Source organism: Artibeus jamaicensis, unplaced genomic scaffold (assembly GCF_021234435.1).
Source record: "Artibeus jamaicensis isolate MK-2021 breed Jamaican fruit bat unplaced genomic scaffold, CSHL_Jam_final contig_387, whole genome shotgun sequence".
Taxonomy (NCBI): domain Eukaryota; kingdom Metazoa; phylum Chordata; class Mammalia; order Chiroptera; family Phyllostomidae; genus Artibeus; species Artibeus jamaicensis.
In genome coordinates, this window is record NW_026521812.1 from 35,112,391 (window position 1) to 35,131,376 (window position 18,986).

General features: G+C 34.6%; 1 protein-coding gene across 5 annotated transcripts in view; it reads left to right on the top strand.

Moving 5' to 3' along the window:
* The window catches only part of EPHA7 (EPH receptor A7), a 170,051-nt gene that overhangs the window by 120,800 nt on the left and 30,265 nt on the right, over nt 1-18,986 (top strand). For all 5 annotated transcript variants that reach the window (XM_037162103.2, XM_037162104.2, XM_037162101.2 and 2 more), the window contains exon 6: nt 18,196-18,320. In XM_037162103.2, coding sequence (XP_037017998.1) covers nt 18,196-18,320 — 125 coding nt within the window. The remainder of the gene's footprint in view (nt 1-18,195; nt 18,321-18,986) is intronic.

Below are 18,986 nucleotides of genomic sequence, written 5' to 3' on the forward strand. Positions count from 1 at the left end.
AGTCAATAGTCTACCAATTTAAGGCAAAGAGATCTAAAACAAAATAATTAACCTAAAACTACAAACAAGGGGGAGAAGAATAAAGATTATTTTTTTATTTTAGAGGAAAATTTTAGATTTGAATTTTATTGGAATTTTATACCAAATATTAACTGTGGTGACAATAGTCCCTAAAAATTTAAACCTGGCAAATGGATCCACAGATTTGAGGAAATGTTCAATGCTTTATCATGTATACATTAACTATCGTGTGAATAGAGAACTGAAGAGTTACCAATTCCATACCTTTATTCGATATGGAGTTTATTTTTAGGGAATAAAAGCCAATAGAATTTCTGAAATTGTCTTAAATGAGAAATATCTTTGAGAAGGTGCAAATCATTTATTTCACAACACTTTTCTGTAGTTAAACACTATGGAAGTCATTAGCCATAAAATTACCAAAATGTTGGTTGTAAATTGCTTTTAACTATAAATATGAAGAAATATATATATATAAACATTATATATGTGTATATATGCACATGTTCATGTATATATTACTTGTTTAAAATTAATATATATAATACACTTAAATATTATAAATGAGAAACTATAAGTATTTTAATACATGGAAAATCATTTGCAATAAATATCTAGAAGATAAATTTTATATATGTTTATAAACATGAAATACACATTAATTTGGATAAAATTAATTTGTTCTTTTATAATTTGTGAAAATTTTTTTCTGAAACAGTCTGAAGGCCAAGAGAATGAGTATAAACTAAAATTCTCCATCATAATGACCATTTAAATAAAAATTTGGGGAATTGAAACTTATGTATTGATGGGCTTTGTTTTATTAACAAGTATGTTATATACAACCAATAATTTTATGTTCTTTGTGCTCTTCAGACTTTGGTGCAGGCACACAGTATAAGATTTAATGAGAGAACTTGGTTGCATTTGGAATTTTTTTTAATAAAATAAAATGTGCCTCAATATAGTGTACACAAAGTTACTCTAGGTTTCAAAAGCTGAGTTTAAAAACTGTTTAAATAAATAATTTTAACTCATTAGTATCAAAATTCATCTTAATGATACATTGATAATTACCAAAACTTGCTCACTTTTAGGTGATCACCCTAATATAGATCAATATCACTAGTTTTTCTTTTTAACCATTGGGATTTTATGATGTTTCTCTATAAAGAACTGCAATATACACAGCAATCAGGAGCCAAAAACTAAGTCTGGCCCTGGCTGGTGTAACTCAGTGGATTGAGCGCAGGCCTGTGAACCGCATGATCGCGGTTCGATTCCCAGTCAGGGCACATGCCTGGGTTGCAGGCCAATTCCCAGCAGGAGACTCATGAGAGGCAACCATACACTGATATTTCTCTCCTTCTCTCCTTCCCTTCCCCTCTAAAGATAAATAAATAAAATCTTACAAAAAACAAACTGAAGTCTGATCTTAAAGTATCTATACAACTCTACAAAGTTCTATAAGATATTTTAGCACTTTAATTTAAGAGAATAATAACCCAGAACTAAAAAAGAAAAAAAAAGCTCCCTAGAGGAAAATTTGGATAATTGAGAGTTGTTATTTATTTAATAAACCAGAATTAAATATACACCTAAAGCTTGGGAATTGTGACAAATAGTAGGGGCATTATTTTGTTAAGAAAACCAAACATGACCATAACCCCCCAGACTTATGGAGGATACATTCGTCTAGTGGAAGAGGCAGGCATTCATTAAATAATTATACAAACACATGTCAGGTTCCACCTCTACATTGGGTTGCATCCAGTCAGAGTTGTTGGGAGAGAAAGTTCGAAGAGGAGCAGTCAGAAAGATGTGTCACTGTACTGTGAGAGGAGTCTGTCACAGCTGGGGAACAGCAAGGTGTGAGGGACACGCAGAAGGGAGGTTTGTACATGGTGGGGCTGAGTAGATAGATTGAGGTCAGAGCATAAGGCATGCTAAAGATTTTGATCACTGTTATAAAAGTCTTATGACACCAAATTTTAACAACTTTTTATCAAATGTAACATGCATACCATAAAATTCATTCATTTAAGTGTATAATTTAATGATTTGAATAAATTTACAGAACTGTGTAACCATTACCAGAATCCAGTATTTATCTTGTTATCACAATAAGAGTCCCTTATGCTCATTTACAGTCACTCTCTATTCCCAAGCCTAGACATAGACGACTACTAATCTACTTTGTCTCTCGTCTACAGGATTGTTTTTCCAAACATTTCATATAATGTGAAATCATATTATCATAAAATCATAAGATCATACAATGTGAGTCTTACACATCTGGCATTTTTCACTTAGCATAAAGTTTTTTAAGGGACATCCATGTTGTACCATATAACAATCATTTTTGTGGATTAATATTGTTTCCTTGCATCTGTTCCATTTTATCTCTTCCCAGTCGCTGAACCTTAATGCAGTTTTCTCTTATTGATTATATGAATCATGTTGCTTGAACATCATGATTAAGACTTCCTGTGGACCTATGTTTTTTTTATTCTGTGTGGACAACTAAGAGTGGTATTAGTGGGTCATATGGTAATTTTATATTTAACTCTAAAGAATTGTCAAACTACTTTTCCTAAGCGGCTGCCCCCTTTGACATTCCCACCAAGACTGGATGGATGCTGTAGTTTTCCTCATCCTTGTCAACACCGGTGTTTTTTTATCTTTTTGATTGTAGGCATCCTAGTCAGTATTAAGTGGTATTTTAATATTGTTTTGATTTGCTTTTCCTTAATGGCTTATTAAAATGGGCATTTTTTAAATGCAACCTTGACTAAATGTATCTGTTGGTTGGGGAGAAGAGGCTTGCTGAGGAAACAAAAGAATTAGCCAGGTGGAGAAAAGCTGTAAGAGTGTGTCATTGAAGCCAAGGAGAGCAAGGTTAACAATATTAATGCTGCCAAGAATCTAAGGAAGGTGAGGACTGGGGAAAGTACTTCAGTGTGGTTAGATGAGGGCATTGGTGGCCTTATGAGCAACTCACTGGACAGAATGGGATAGGCTGAACCAGACGGGAGAAGATTGGAGTATGAATGGGAGTTGAAGAAACAGAGAAAAAGAATCTAGATAACTTTGTTGGCATAGTTGGCTGTTGAGGAAAGAAGAGAAATTCCTCAGCAGGTGGAAAGGGGTGTAAGCTTGAGAAGTAATTTTATTTCCATGGGGGAAAGTTAAGTTTATGTAAAATCTATTAGGAAGAATCCAAATTGGAAGATAGCAGTTACAGAAAAGAGAAAGTAATTCACAGTGCAATATATTTATCTGTTTATTTAGCATATGCTAAGTGCCTAAATATGCAAGGTGGAAAGTTCTTTGCTAGTACTGTGAGCCAATTTGAGACTCTTTTTTCTCACAGGAAATTCTCAAATGTATAGTGGCTAAATAAATGACGTTATTTCTGAAAGGTATTCTTGTAAAAAGTTCTGTATCTATGTTTAGTTAACATGTTACTCATGCTGCCTAGGAAATGGCTTCTCTCATTGAAAATATGTTTAAATCAGAAGATTACTTTTTCACAATAGTGGTTGTTACCCTGTTCAGGTTTTCTACAACTATCTGATCTGTAGGATATAAGGCAAAGCCTTACCTAAAATAACTATTTGATGCAGGCAAACAGAAAAAAAGGAGGGAGACCTTCTCACCTCTCTTAAACTTGACTGATGAAGATGTATTGGTATCATAACTCTCCAAGTCCTAGTTTACATGAACTTTTTTTCATCCACAGTCTGGTGCCTTCGTTTAGGAATTGGAATAACTTCCCTTGGTCCTTTCTGTTCCATACTCAGAAGAAAAAGTAATTGAGGAGGTTGTGGGAACAGGAATGAATTCAGTGAATGCTCTCCTTCTCCCGTGATATTGGGAAGATGAGGGTGGGAGGGACTGCTAGTTTTCTCTGCAATATCAAGTTCTTTTTTTCTTATTTACTATAATTTCTGGGTCTGCCAGTTTATCCATTTTAAATGTTAAATATCCATGTCCAGCCTAGGGAATGAGATGGATGAACATAAACAGGAGATTGCTAGAGTTTGCTAACAAAGTTGACTATCCTGATTTAGACCCCGAGCATCTCTGCATTGCCATATCCCTGCATGCTGGCAGCTGGGGTGTGATGGCAGCTTTATAGTAGCAGCAACAGCAGCTTATTGCAACCTCAAGACAAAGGCGACGAGAATCTTCTTACCATCCTTGAGCTACAGAACAAAAAATACCAATTGCCTATTTGTGGATTGCATTTTTTTTTTGCACAAGAAAACTAACAAATGAACCTTAAACCACTGTTTATTTGGGTCTCTTTACTTGCATTCAAACAAACTATAACTCAGGGGTAGGCCAATTTTTTTCCTGAAAAAGACCAGATAATAAAAGTTTTATGCTTTGTGGCCTTTATTTCCTCAGTTGCAGTTTCTCACCTCTGATATTTTATCATGATATCAGCCATAGACGATATGTAAACACAAGGATGCAGCTGTGTTCCAATAAAACTGTGTTTACAAGAACAGATGACTAGCCAGTTTGGCCTATGGTTGTGGACCATTGCTCTGATAAAAGGTGAAGCTGTTATTTATCTTCTAGTTGGGTATTGAGATGGTAATTTCCTAGTGGCTGGAGACTATTTAGGAACAAAGTCAAAACTTTTTGTATAGCAAGAGGAGGGAAGGAGCAGAAAGCAAGCCAGAGTTGATCAGTTTCTGTTTTTGGCTAAGATCCATGAGAATTTTAGGTGGATCTGGGAAGATCTTAATTACTGTTTTGAAGCACCTGTGTTCAAGATAATGACAAACCCATTTTAATCATTGTATTGGTTTTTTAATTTTGCCTAATTACTATTATTAAACAGAACTGTTTTCATTTCCTTTTCGATACAAATCTATAATATTGTAACAGCATTCTAGGTCAAATACGTGTTTGTGGGCTACCCTGGAAATTTAAATGCTATTTATGATATTGTTTCTATAAGAGTTGAAGTCCAATTACACACAACTCAACTACAAATGAACCTTTAGAACCAAACTTATTCATAAACTGGTAATTCTTCTTCCATATATCTACTCATTCTGAGCCAAATTTCCCCAGTACATAAAAGTGACTTCTTAGTTTTATGTGTTGATTTTTAAATATTTTTAAAGATAGCTAAGCTCAATACTCAGCCTTCTGTGGGCAGAAAAAAGTGATTCCTTAACTACTGGCCACACTGCATTCATTCTCTCTTGGTGCTAAAATATTATTTAGTAAATTAATGCTATGTTGTACCATTGGCATCATACAGGTTTAGAAAATTTAAAGTAGTTTTTATTTATGCCTACATTTCCCGGGGCAGTAGCTTTCATGTTATGAGGCAGCAACTTTAAAATGCAAGCTGCAGTGCTAATTGAAATGTATTTAGCAGACTCCATTAAACTAAGTGCTTAGGCAGGTTTCTTGAAATAATAAATCTTGACTGGTACTGAAAAGAATATATGCAGAGTATGTAAAGAATTGAGGTGATGATATTTTTTAATTGCACATTTTAGATGAAGGAATTTTAATTTTTCGAGACTTACCTTTCCTTTTTTCTCCTCTTTTCCCTCCTCATCCTCCACCACCTCTTTATTTCATTTTTTTTCTTTCTTTATTAGTTTTTTTCTCTTATCTGCCTTGAATTATTCAACTTATAGTGGAATAGAAAATTGAAACAAATTAATTGTGAGGAGCACCACAGTGATGATTTGGGGGTAAGGTTAAAAAAATAAAATGAATAAAACCAGTAATGAAAAATCCTGCAAAATTTAATATTGTTAAGTAATATTTAAGAAACTAGATTGGTTTGGATACGCAGGATTTTTAGGCCAAGGAGGAATGCATGAAAAATGATTCATAACAGTAGAGGACACAAAAAGGAGAAATAGAATGAAAAGAACTCTAAAGAGGAAAAGTACGAGGCTGATAGCAGTCAGAATATAATGGGCTCAGTCATTTTCTTCAACCACCATCAAGAAGTTTGGGACAGAGTAAAAGAATGCTGTAATATGGACTGTCAAACTTTTTTTGATGTATTATGGTTTGTATGCTTATAATTCTATAAACGGATATACCTTCAATTATGTATCATGTGATAAAGTGGCTTTCAAAAAATGTTAAAATAACAATAGTCATTCAAAAATTCATACTATATATCTGTACTTTGGTATATTCAAACACACACACATATATGGAACAGTTTATGAAATATATGAGGGAATTTAAAAAAAGGAATTATCTTCGGGAGGGTGTCCACCCTCTAATAGAGGCTTCCCCCGCTAGGTGAGTGTTCTAGGAGCCTATCTGCATCCGTGCACCAGCTGGTGTTGTTCTGAGAAGGCTACATTGGCTTCGGTAAATTTTTTGAAGATTCTTTCAGTGCCTTTGTCCATCCCATGGTGGGTGATTTATGAGCTCAACCCACACGGTGCTGAGTGTTCGATGATTTTTTATCAAAACCCCCTGACCCCTGTGCCCCACCCTCCATATTCACCCAATCTAACCCTAAGCAACTTTTTGTTTGTTTGTTTGTTTCCCTGGTGAAAAAAAAGTCTTCAGGAGGAAATGTTTAGCTGATGTGGAAGAGGTAAAACAAAAAACAGCAGAATCACTAAAATGCATCAAAAACAATGAGTTCAAAAACTGTTTTGAGCAGTGGAAAAAGAGCCTCGATAGGTGCATTGCATCGAAAGGAGAGTACTTTGAAGGTGACTGAAGTTTAAACGTGTAGAATAAAATCACAATATTTTGTAAATAAATTCTGGCTTATTTTCAGTCCCCCCTTTTATGTGAAAAAGTTAACTTTATTCTATTCCATTCCTTTTGTTTAAAATTTTGTTTGCAACACATTAAATTAACTTTAAAATAGTGGAGAACAGTGGCATACTGGAGAAGGATTTAGCAGTTACAAATGCGGTGCCACCACATAGTAAGGACTTGACATTTAGTAACGCGGGTTCTATCCTAATGGGAAATAAGATTTATTCTGACTCCATATGATTAACACAAGCCTTTCAGGCAAATCTCACTTCTCTTTCTTTAATATTCTTCCTATTGACAATGTTTCTCTTAATAAACAGCCTACATGTTGTTTAAATGCATGCTTTATTACCCCTGTAAAGTAAACCACATCAGTGAAGTTTCTGCATGTTGTTATAACATTCAATACAGTATTTTAAACATTGTTAGATATTTAGGAAGAACTAATGATATTTCTTAACCACATAATTATTTATGTGAATATTGGTGAATACTATTAGAAATAATATTAGAATATTATTAGAATATTGGTGAATAATAGAAAAATAATGTTTTGTGATATCTATTATATAATAGTATGTAAATTAAACTTATTGGTCTAATTGAGTGATTATACCCATGCACATAGTGTCAGGAAATATAGTTAAGTATCTCAAATACAAGATAATTTAGACTGTTAAACATAAATTAATGAAAGAATATTCATTATAAAGAATTTAGTTTTGAAAATTATAATTAAAGATATTCACAACATAAACATTTGGACTAACTTAACATTTCAAAAATTGTCAACTGATATTAAACTATTTTTATGATTGAAATACAACACAATTTTCTATGTATTTATTTTTATTTTTTTTAATATATTTTATTGATTATGCCTTTACAGTTGTTCTATTCCCCCCTTCATTCCCCTCCACCTTGAAAACCCCCTCCCCTACTATTCCCCCCCTTTAGTTTATGAACACGTGTCTCAAGTTCTTTAGATTCTATATTTCCTATACCATTCTTGCCCTCCCCCTATCTATTTTCTACCTACCATCTATGCTACTTATTTTCTGTACCTTCTCCCCCCTTCTCCTTCCCCCACTCCCCTACTGCTAACCCTCCCTGTGATCTTCATTTCTATGGTTCCACTCCTGATCTAGCTATCCTCTTAGTTTGCCTTTGTTTTAGGTGTGTTTCTTAATAACTGTGAATTTTCTGTCCTTTCACTGTTCATCTTTTTTATCTTCTTTTTCTTAGGTAAGTCCCTTTCATATTTCATATAATAAGGGCTTGGTGATGATGAACTCCTTGAATTTGATCTTATCTGAGAAGCACTTTATCTGCCCTTCCGTTCTAAATGAAAGCTTTGCTGGGTAGAGCAATCTTGGATGTAGGTCTTTGGATTTCATGACTTGGAATACTTCTTTCCAGCCCCTTCTTGCCTGTAAGATCTCTTTTGAGAAATCCACTGACAGTCTGATGGGAACTCCTTTGTAGGTGACTGTCCCCTTATCTCTTGCTGCTTCTAGGATTCTCTCCTTCATTTTAATCTTAACTGATGTAATTATGATGTGCCTTGGTGTTTAAAAATCCAACAATGTTCCAAGGTCAACGAAAATGTATACAACTAAAAGTGTTATTATAATGACATATAAGGAATGTAGGTTCTGGTCCTTAACAAATGTGTGTGTATGTATCTCATCTTATTTGAGTTTATTTTTATTAGTAAAAAGGTCTGCTTATGGGCTGTAGTCACATAATCGGCTTTATGAATAAGTTAGTTGTTAGCTATGGAGTCATGAAAAATAGAGATTGAGCCAGAGGACCTGAGAGAGCAGATTTAAGTGGGTTTTTATTTTAAAAAGTCACTAAAATCTTAGTTTTTTATTTAGTTATTTTTCAAGTACAGTTTTTTGTCTATTTCTCCCATCCCAGCCCACCCCGCCCCGTGCTCCCAACCTGCCTCCCATTTCCACCCCCCTTAGTTATTGTCCCTGTGTCCTTTATACTTGTTCCTCTAAATCCCTCCCATTTTTCCCCTTAAATTCCCTCCTCTCTCCTCTCTGGTCGCAATCCCTTGTTCTCTATTTCAGTGTCTTTGTTTTTATTTTGCTTGCTTGTTTGTTTTGTTGTTTAGTTTCCTGTTAAAGGTGAGATCATATGGTATTTGTCTTTCAACACCTGGCTTATTTCACTCAGCATAATGCTTTCCAGTTCCATCCATGTTGTTGCAAAGGGGATCATCACCAAAAATAGAAGAGATTGCTTAATCTGTATTTTTCTCTTAGCTTCATATATTATAGTATACTAAAAAGAATGTGTGTTGCCCTGGCTGGCATAGCTCAGTGGACTGTCTGCTAACCAAAAGGTTGCTGGTTCAATTCCCAGTCAGAGCACCTGCCTGGGTTGTGGGCCGGGTGCCCAATAGGGGGTGCTCGAGAGGCAACCACATACTGATGTTCTTTCTGTCTTTCTCTCTTTTTTCCCTTCTCTCTAAAAACAAATAAATAAAAATTAAAAATCAAAAAAGAATGCGTGTTGTCAGCCCTCTTCCCATTTTGATAATTTTTATTTTTTACAATAAGTTCCTTCTAAATGACTTAACATGAATATCTTTCTAGTGCATGTAAAATTAGTAGAGTGTAGATTGTTTAAATTGGTCATTTCTACATTAATGAAATTGGAAAAATTGTCAATGTAATATTTTAAAATCTAAAATATGTTATTTCACCTTGAAATAACAATTTATGTTCCTGTTAAATTTCCAGCGGAATTATTCTCAAACTCAGGTATAAGTCAGCTTTATCTGAGGAGAATTTAAAAAAATACTGAGGCCTCAATTTGACCTCAGAATCAGAGTATTCTGGAATAGGTCTTTGGACTTAGTAAATCTAATACACACAAAGTATAGGATGATAATACATGATATATATTTTTTGAGTCCTAGCAGATGCCAGGACCAGTTTTAAAATTTCTAGAACAGTTCTATTATTGAAGTATGCAGTCTGATTATAGCTATTTTAAGTCTGAGAAAACTGAAGCTCAGGGAAGTTCAGTTCCTTATTCAAGTTCACACGGATTGCAGATAAGTGTTGGAACCAGGTGCAGACCTGGGCACATGTGCTTCAGTCCTACATTCTTCTGCTTTTCTAAGTTTCCTGCCTCCAGAGAATATCATAATAACTGAGAAGATAAACAACTATAAAATAATCAAATGCTGTATTGTATAGTACTGTCAACAAGGGAAATAGGTTTTTAGAAAAAATTGTATTAAATCAAAACAGTGATGAGATTTCACCTCACACCTGTCAAAACAGTTATCATCAGTAACTCAACAGACAAGTATCGTCAAAGCTATGGATAAAAGGGAAAACTTGTGCACTATTGGTGGAAATGCAGACCAGTGCAGCCACTGTGGAAAGCGGTATGGAGGTTCCTCAAAAAAATTAAAAAGTGGAATTGCCTTATGACCCAGCAATTCCACTTCTGGGTATTTATCTGAAGAAACCCAAAACATTAAATTCAAAAGAATATTTGAATATTCCCTTGTATTTAACAAGGGAATACTACTCAGCCATAACAAAAGGATGAAGTCTTACCTTCCACAGCAAATGGATGGTTCTAGAGGGTATTATGCTAAGTGAAATAAGAGAAACAAAGACGAATACCGTATGTTTTCACACATATGTAAACTCTAAAGAACAAAATAAACTAACAAGATAGAAACAGACTGTCAGTTGACAGAGGGGAAGGGTTTGGGGAGTGGGTGAAAAGGGGCAGCGTACTGGTACTTAAGGTGATTAGGGTATAGTCACAGAGATCAAGATTACAGTCTGGGGAATATGATCAGTGGTATCATAACAACTATGGGTTGGGTCATGTGGGGGCTTGAAATATTGGGTGAGCCACTCTGTGAAGTGCATGATTTTCTGGCTGCTGTGATGTACATCTGAAACTAATACAGAATCATATTGAACATAAACTGTGATTGGAAAAAATAACTCTGTACTAGTTGAAGCGGAGGAAAAATGACTCAGTGAGTTGTAACTTATTGGTAGAGGCCACTAGAGAGAAAATCATTGGATCAGTCTGGCTCTGTTGCCATTGATCAATGTTAAACAATCTTTTACATGTTATAGACATGATATCAACATTCCTGGTAGTTTAAATATACAGTTATACCAGTCAAACACTGAGTTACAGGGAATGTTTTCTGTGTGGTTGGCTCTTTACGGCCTCCCAAGATTGTGCTACACTTGGTTCATATTTTATCTACGCTATAAGCTTTAACTGTGCATTCAAATCGAGTACATTTACCTTCTAACTTATTTTCTACATTAAAATCTCCTTGAAAGGTAACTGTGGCCTCGTCATATTTGCAGTTCTTACAATGCTTTGTTTATACTGCTACTATCCTCATGAAAAATTATATGTTGAATTTATAAGCAAATGAAGCTTTCATCAGAAACCAATAAAATGGTGTTATTGTGACATTACCTTCTAAGCATTTCAATGTAACTGGGAAGGGCAGTTAGGTTAATGCTAGACTATTATTAAAAGACATTGCCACTGAAAATGCTAGTATATGTTAAGTAACTTACACCAGAAATAACATCAGGGATTCTGCAGAGAAAAAAATGCATTTTTTCCATCCAGAAAAGTTATCTAAGAAGAAAAAAAGAGTCAGCTGAGCAGCAACAATAAAGTGCTTACTGATGTAGGTACGTGTTCATTTAACCCAAGTTTCTATGTCCTCATTGGCCAGTAACTTATAACCATTGTTTACAAAATATAACTTTATTCTATTTTATTTACATTGACAGTTACAAAGACATTGTAATTCTATGGAAATACAAATGTACCAGGAGTTACAAAGTAACCCCTCGTCAGTTAATATTTTAGTCACAAGGGCTGTCCCAATGCAACACGGTTGCTGGTTCGATCCTCGGCGGGGCACATACAAGAATTAACCAATGAGTGCAGGAAGAAGGAATAAGGTCGATGTTCCTTTCTCTCTCCTCCTTCCTCCCTTTTTCAAAATCAGTAAATAAATTTTAAATATACACTTAAAGTGAGATTAGCAGCAGGCCCTGTATATGTTTAGGATGACCAATGGCCTTAGTAGCTTTCTCCACAACCCTCACCTCTTTGACCTTAAAGCATTTTATCAAGAGATTTTGACAGGAAGTGGTAACTCTTGTAGCAATTCATTAAACACCCAAACAGTCGGTTACCAATCATCTGATCACAACTGAGAAGAAAACCTTATTCTCAGGAAAAAGTATCGTCAGGTCATGTTGTAACTATTGCTCTAAAGAATAAAGGTTTTTTTAATCAAACAGTAAAATGGTGACTTTTGTTGTTTCCATTATGTTTTGTTACCCTACCGTAAACTTATAGACTTAATTTAAAATTATACTTGAGCCCTGATTGGTGTAGCTCAGTTGATTGAGCATGGGCCTGCAAATCAAAAAGGTCTCTGGTTCGCTTCCCAGTCAGGGCAGATGCCAGGGTTGTGGGCCAGGTCCCCAGTAGAGGGTGCACACCAGACAACCACACACTGATGTTTCACTCCCTCTCTTTCTCCCTCCCTCTCTGTCTATAAAAATAAGTAAACTATTTAAAAATTAAAATAAATGAAAATAATACTTGACTGGATAGTCATTTTTTTCACTGAAGTTCCAGCTCTTAGTTTTACTCTTATTGAAGTTGTCTTTTCAGTTATTGTGCTTAAATACATTTAGAAATTCATTCTGTGATATGTCTTACTTATTATGTAGTGTATTTTCATTACAAATAAAAGTCATGCTAATTGGTATATTAAATAGATAGCAATGCAAATAACAGTATTATTTTGAAAAAGGTAAATCAACTTCCCACTGATTTTTTCCAACTACTTATTATACAATTAGATTTTGTTTGTTTTAGCTACAAGTCATGCTTCTATCCCACCAAAAATAATTTGACAGACATCTATTTCAAATTGATTGCTCATAATTGCTGTGGGCTCAATTGCCCTTAGTTCCAGTGCTTTTTTTCTCAGATAACATTTTCTATGTATTGCTTATAGTATTATTCTAACCTCTTTCTTTACAATCAGGAAATTAAAATTTAGTAAAATCACGTATTAGAATTTCTACATATTTATAAATACAGCAAAATTGAATTGATATGTTATATGATACTCAGCTGTGTGCTTATGACCTAGTGTTTTGTTACTGAAATAAATTTGTATGTGTTTTTGTATGTTTTTTTTTCCTGTAGTGCAAAAATGAAACACCTGTGGGGAAGAGTAAAGAAACTAAAAGTTGTGTTACAAAATACTATGCTTCTAATAGTACACATATTTATGATTTCAAAGGATTGCTAGAAATGAATTCCATGCTGTAAAGAAACAAAAGTGTTCACTAAAGACTACTGTTCTTCTATCATCAGATTTACATTTGATTGTTTTACAGATTTGTTCATGTTTCCATTTTGTATTAGTTCAATGTTTAATGGAAACCTAACAAATGTCAATAGATGTAACAATCCTAAATGCATGGCAAAAGGTCAGTTTATGCCTGTTGACCCATCGTACTTTATTGTATTGTTTAGAATGCAAATATTATGTTTCCACTCACTATTCTTTGTTGAAATTCAATGACAGTTATAGTGTAGTAACAATGATGACTGGTATAAATTACTTTTTAAATCCAAAATCAATATCATGAGCTACACTGAAGTTCCAGCACACACAAAAAATGTTTTTAACTGTATAATGAAAATTTCTTTCTTATGAGACATTGTGTTTTGAGTGTTAATTAAGATAAAACATGTTGACTTCATGTTATCTCAACATGAATTTTCACATATTACATTATCAAACTGTCCTATTGCTAATGTTTTTTCGTAGACTTTATAAATAGACCAGTAGATCTAATTTTTGGTTTTTGCTTTATTATCTATATGTATTGGTTTTTATCACTACCATAAAAATTACTACAAAAACTTGAAACCAGCATCTCTTTATTATCTCCCAATTCTGCGGGTCAAAAATCTGGGCTCACCAGGGCTCTGGGCTGGATGCCCTATCAACAGCCTCACGGGGTAAAGTCAGGTTGTCAGCTGGGCTGGGCTCTTATCTGCAGACTCTGGGGAATGCCTGCCTCCAAGCTCATTGGTACTATTGTCAGAATTTGGGGTTTTTCACTTGTAGAATCAAGGTCTCCATTTTCCCGCCTCTGTCACCCAGGACCAGTCTGTGATCCTAACGGCTGTCTCCGCATCTTCTCCTGTTTCCCACGTGGTGCCCTCTGACAGGTGGATACCATCTCAGGCTTCACTTCTCTGGCTTCTTGGGCAGCATCCCTGCTGCACTGGCTGATGTGATTACAGTGGACCCCCTGGGGAAAACTTAGGGCAGCTTTATTGCAGGATCTCTAACCGTAATTGCATCTGCAGTGTCCATTTGGCCCTACATGTTGCACATCCACCCATTCCAGAGATAGACTATGGACATCTTTGGAGGGCCATTTGCCTACTACACTATGTTTTAAAATTGTGATTTGTCCCAACTTTGTGGCAGGACATTTTTCCATATGTAAAGGTAAACTTAACATTTTCAGGAGAAAATTGGGCCTTTATAAATATATTTCATCCTAAAATTTAAATGTATCTTTTGAATTTGGATTTTAATTAGAAATTGATTAAGATCAAAAGCCACCCATGACTACCTAAAGATCAAAATCTGTAAAATGTTGATTGGTTCAGGGCTAAACATAAATTTACCATTCTTAGTGATTATTTTGGGGGGTGAGGGTAGCTCTTTTTATTATTATTTTAACAAGTTGAATGAGGTATAATGTAGATATCATAAGTGTATACATTATAACTGTACAAATCAATGCATTTTCTGTCAGTGTATTATGTTGTGCTACCGTTACCACAATCTAAAATGCCGTTTTAGGACATTTCAGTCATTACAAAATTCTCTTGGGCTTGCTAGCAATAAAGAATTCCATTACTCCTCTCCCAACCACAAGTGACATTTCCTTTCTGGCTTTTCTGGGCAGTTCACACACATTGAATCATGCAGTGTGCAGTTTCACTGTCTGGCTCCTTTCATTTACCAACACTTTGGAGGTTTATCTATTTTGTAGCATGTACCAGTAGTCTGCTCTTTTTATTGCTAAATAGCAGCCCATTGTTCGGCTGTTCCACATTTGTTTACCCATTGGGTTTTCTATTTTTATATATCTGCATACATGTTTATTTTTTAATTCAAAAGTTCACACTAACAAACCTAGCCATAAATTTACTTTCCTCCTGTTATTAGGCTTCTGCTTTCCCGTCCCATCAATGTTATCAACTTTGTTTTTATTCAGTTGAAATTCACCCTTTTGAGCCACAGACCCATTTTCTGAATTTCCTGAGGTCATCATTTACTGTCATTTTTACAGACTTTAGATATATCCCTAAAAAAGTTATTAAGATCTTGAAGGGAAAAAAAAACATTCCATTTGTTTCTTCAGTTGAAAATAATTTTTGGATCTGAATATTTTTATAAACTTAGGTGAGAAATGAATCTTTTAATTATTTGTTAGAAACCCAAACAAAAATTCATGTTTAAAGCCTCTCTACATGAAGTACTGGTTTTCCTACTTTTTTAAATTAGGGAATTTATTATTGTTGGTTACCACTTACTAGCTTCACATTAGTTTTAGTTATAATATATTTTATTTCACTTTGATCATTGTAGAAATTACAATTTAAATGTTATAGCACCTAATTGGTTGTTAACTATGTATATAATTTAATGGTGTGCATACTATTTTCAAAATGAACTTCATATACAGTAAATTGAATATTTTGGTCTAAGCATGAGTATATTCTTAGTGAAATTGTAACAATGTAATTAATCTAGTAGATCATATAGAGTAACCATAGAAATAATTGAGTTTTGAGTTTACAGTATTTTATACAACTTTAATTTTACTTGTACATATAATTTTATCTGCAAATAAAATTAGAATCTGACTAGCCGATATATCTTTTGAGTTGTATATCTTTTATGTCTGAGATATGAAAACTCAAGGGAAAATGTTATCGGTTTTCCTATATCAAAATATTGTATTTGAAGGTCATAAGACAGGGAAAGATTTTTCCTATCGTGCAGTTTATCTATTCTCAAGGGCCATGTGCTAGCACTTCTGTCTCTGATCCTCTTAAATGTGTGACTTGCTTCAGTATTAGCAAGGGATAAATCTTAGAAACAGGAAATATACAGAAAAGCAGAAGTACAATCACTTATGGATATGGCTCCTTGTGCAAAAGAGCAAAAAAACAGCATACTGCACTGTTAGTGATGAGATATGAATTTTAAAATCCTGGCTATTTGAAAAATACTGTGGGTACTTTTTCCCCCAACCCCCCTATTGCTCTCATTTTATTGGTAAAAGTCTTTCTTTTAGGATGAAACAATGAATATAATTTTAGTGTGTAAGTGTAAAAATCAAGTCCCATCTATACTTAGATCTTGTGGTAACATATCGGAAAGTAAATAAGGTAGATTTATATACCAAGTCTCCTCCGCACCTTGGAGAATTAAGTTCTCCTGTCTCCTTCACCTTAATATTTAAGGACAGAAACTAATCAAAATGTCTTACGATTTGACTTAACTGAAAATCACATTAAGCTATGTGTGTTATTTGAAGGAGACCTAGAGATTGGTACCCACGCACTCTCTGATCTACTTTCAGCTAACCTATTTCCAAACAGTACACACCGCATCGGTAACCCTCTGCTTAACTGGGTAATCACGTGTTGCGACTATCACTGTAATCTTACCTGTGCTGCATTCTCTTTTTTACTAACAAAAGTTAAAATACAGATTTTTTCTGGATGATTTTAAGTAAAGTAGGCTATCATAGATTATTTTCTAAGTGGAATCTCCCCTCATGATTTTTGGGGGTTTGTTTGCCACCAGTATGGCTTAAAGAAGCAGCCTTGTGAAGGTCTCACAGTGGGCTGAGACCTGCTAAGAATGTCCTGGGTGGAGAGGCACATCACTTTAAAAACAAGTTCTTCTTCACAGCGTATATTCAGGTTTTAAAATTGTGGCAAAGATAATATTTCTTATTAGAAACCTGCCTCATTGGAAATATATCAGAAACACATTTATTCTGTAAACACAGTGTGTTGAGTACTTCAGCTGCATCCCCAAAAGCAAAAGTTGTTTCACTTAATCTTCCCTAGTTATACTTTTGTTAGTAATCGGGGAGGAAATGGGAGTCATGCATCTTCCGTGTCCTTCTTTTACAACCACCAAGCCAGAAAGTGAAAAATGTTTTCTTTTCTAGACAGTGATACAAGAAAATATTAAAAAATAGAAGAAACAAAATAAAGCCAAAGGGATAAACATCAGAATCTTGCTTAAACGGCTTCGGCCCCATATAATTGCTTTTCTGTCAGCGGGATTATTAACAAATTTGGACATCTGAAAATTAAATTAACAGCCTGAAAATATTTTACAAAATGAGATAGAGCATGATACATGGAACATAATGACCCCACTGAAATTCAGCCAAGCCAGTGCAGCTACTCATTTAGACAGAGAAGACAACTAGTTAATCATCACTGAGCAAATTAGACAGAGCAAATTAGTTTGCTGCATTCCACAGCCTTAGCTACCAAAAGGAGTATATGCCACTAATTAGAATGAAAGAATGCTAAGCATATTATTATCTATAGAGAAAGAGAAAGCAAAAGTATAGTTTGAGCTGCTTCTCTCAAAGCTTAAAGCCTCGGTTACATAAGATAAATGACATATGCAGGGGTATGTATGTGTTTTTTACACACATATTTAAATAGCAGCTTAGCATTTTCTTGCCCTTGGCATAATGGAGAATAAAATTGTTTTCCAAGGTTAACTGGAGTTCCTGGGAATACACAAACGTGAAACATGAAACATTTTTGAGAAGTGTGATTTAATTGAAGATTCATTCAAGTAGCCATTTCATATACTGTTTCTTGCATGAAATTACATTATTTTTAAAGTGCATTGCTGTTGTATGTGAAATAAATATTTGGACTTAGTTTATCAATGAAGATTAATCCGAAATCATATTTTGTAGCCTTAATTAGCATTCATTTGCTTAATTGTCATTCTCAGCCCCATCATTTCCATTTTTCACTAACTTGAACAATGCTATCTTCTGCTGTTTGCACTTTAATTTAAATTCCTATTAAGGTTTATGAACAGTAATAAGGTCCTGTTTGAATATTCATTAGCTTCTGAATTGTGAGCTATGAAAAGGTGCTTTCTTTTACCTTAATGAAACTGGCACAGCATGGGACTGATCAGTTGTGACATTTGATTTGAGGCATCCAGTGAATTTTCTCATTGTTTATTGACACATCTTGTCCAAACAGCTCCCTCGCAAGTGAGCGGAGTAATGAAGGAGAGAGTGCTACAGCGGAGTGTCGAGCTTTCCTGGCAGGAACCAGAGCATCCCAATGGAGTCATCACTGAATATGAAATCAAGTATTACGAGAAAGTAAGTGCTAAAAACAGGAAATGCACAGGATGTGCAGTACGTCTCATGTCATCCTACTGCTGGGTAGACTAAAGTTGGTCATTACGCCAACTATCTGATGGTACTTCAAAACTCAGAGTTAATTTTAGACAATTTTGATAACTATCTCCCTGAATCTCTGGTTCATTATTATAATTATAATTTCTGTATATTAAATTACACAAATGAAAATATTCAACTAGTACTGATTTATTTGGTTTTTGAAATCTTGATAATTTGACGGAGGATGTTTTAGTAGCTCAGAAGCCACACAGCCTGATGTGTTTGTGGAACATGTTTCTTTTAGGATGTCTGTCTGGGCTTTTAATGATTTACTTTATTTATTATTTATGGTTTTAGTGATAGGGATGGTGGCCTCAAATTATTTTGTAATTTGAAAATATAATTGTATTTCCTGCCATAACTTTGCAGTAGTCTCTAAACTTCAGGATTGGACAATGCTCTTCCACTCCTTTAAATTCTGTCTGAGAGTTCACGTATGTGATGTTAGTCATGTACAACACCACCTCTTTACACTCCTCTCCATGGAAAATAGCACTGCTAAAACCCACGTGCTGCCCCTGTGATCTCTACAGTGGCTAAACGGCAGTGACTAGTGATATACCTCAGCACATGGGTGCTTTTCTT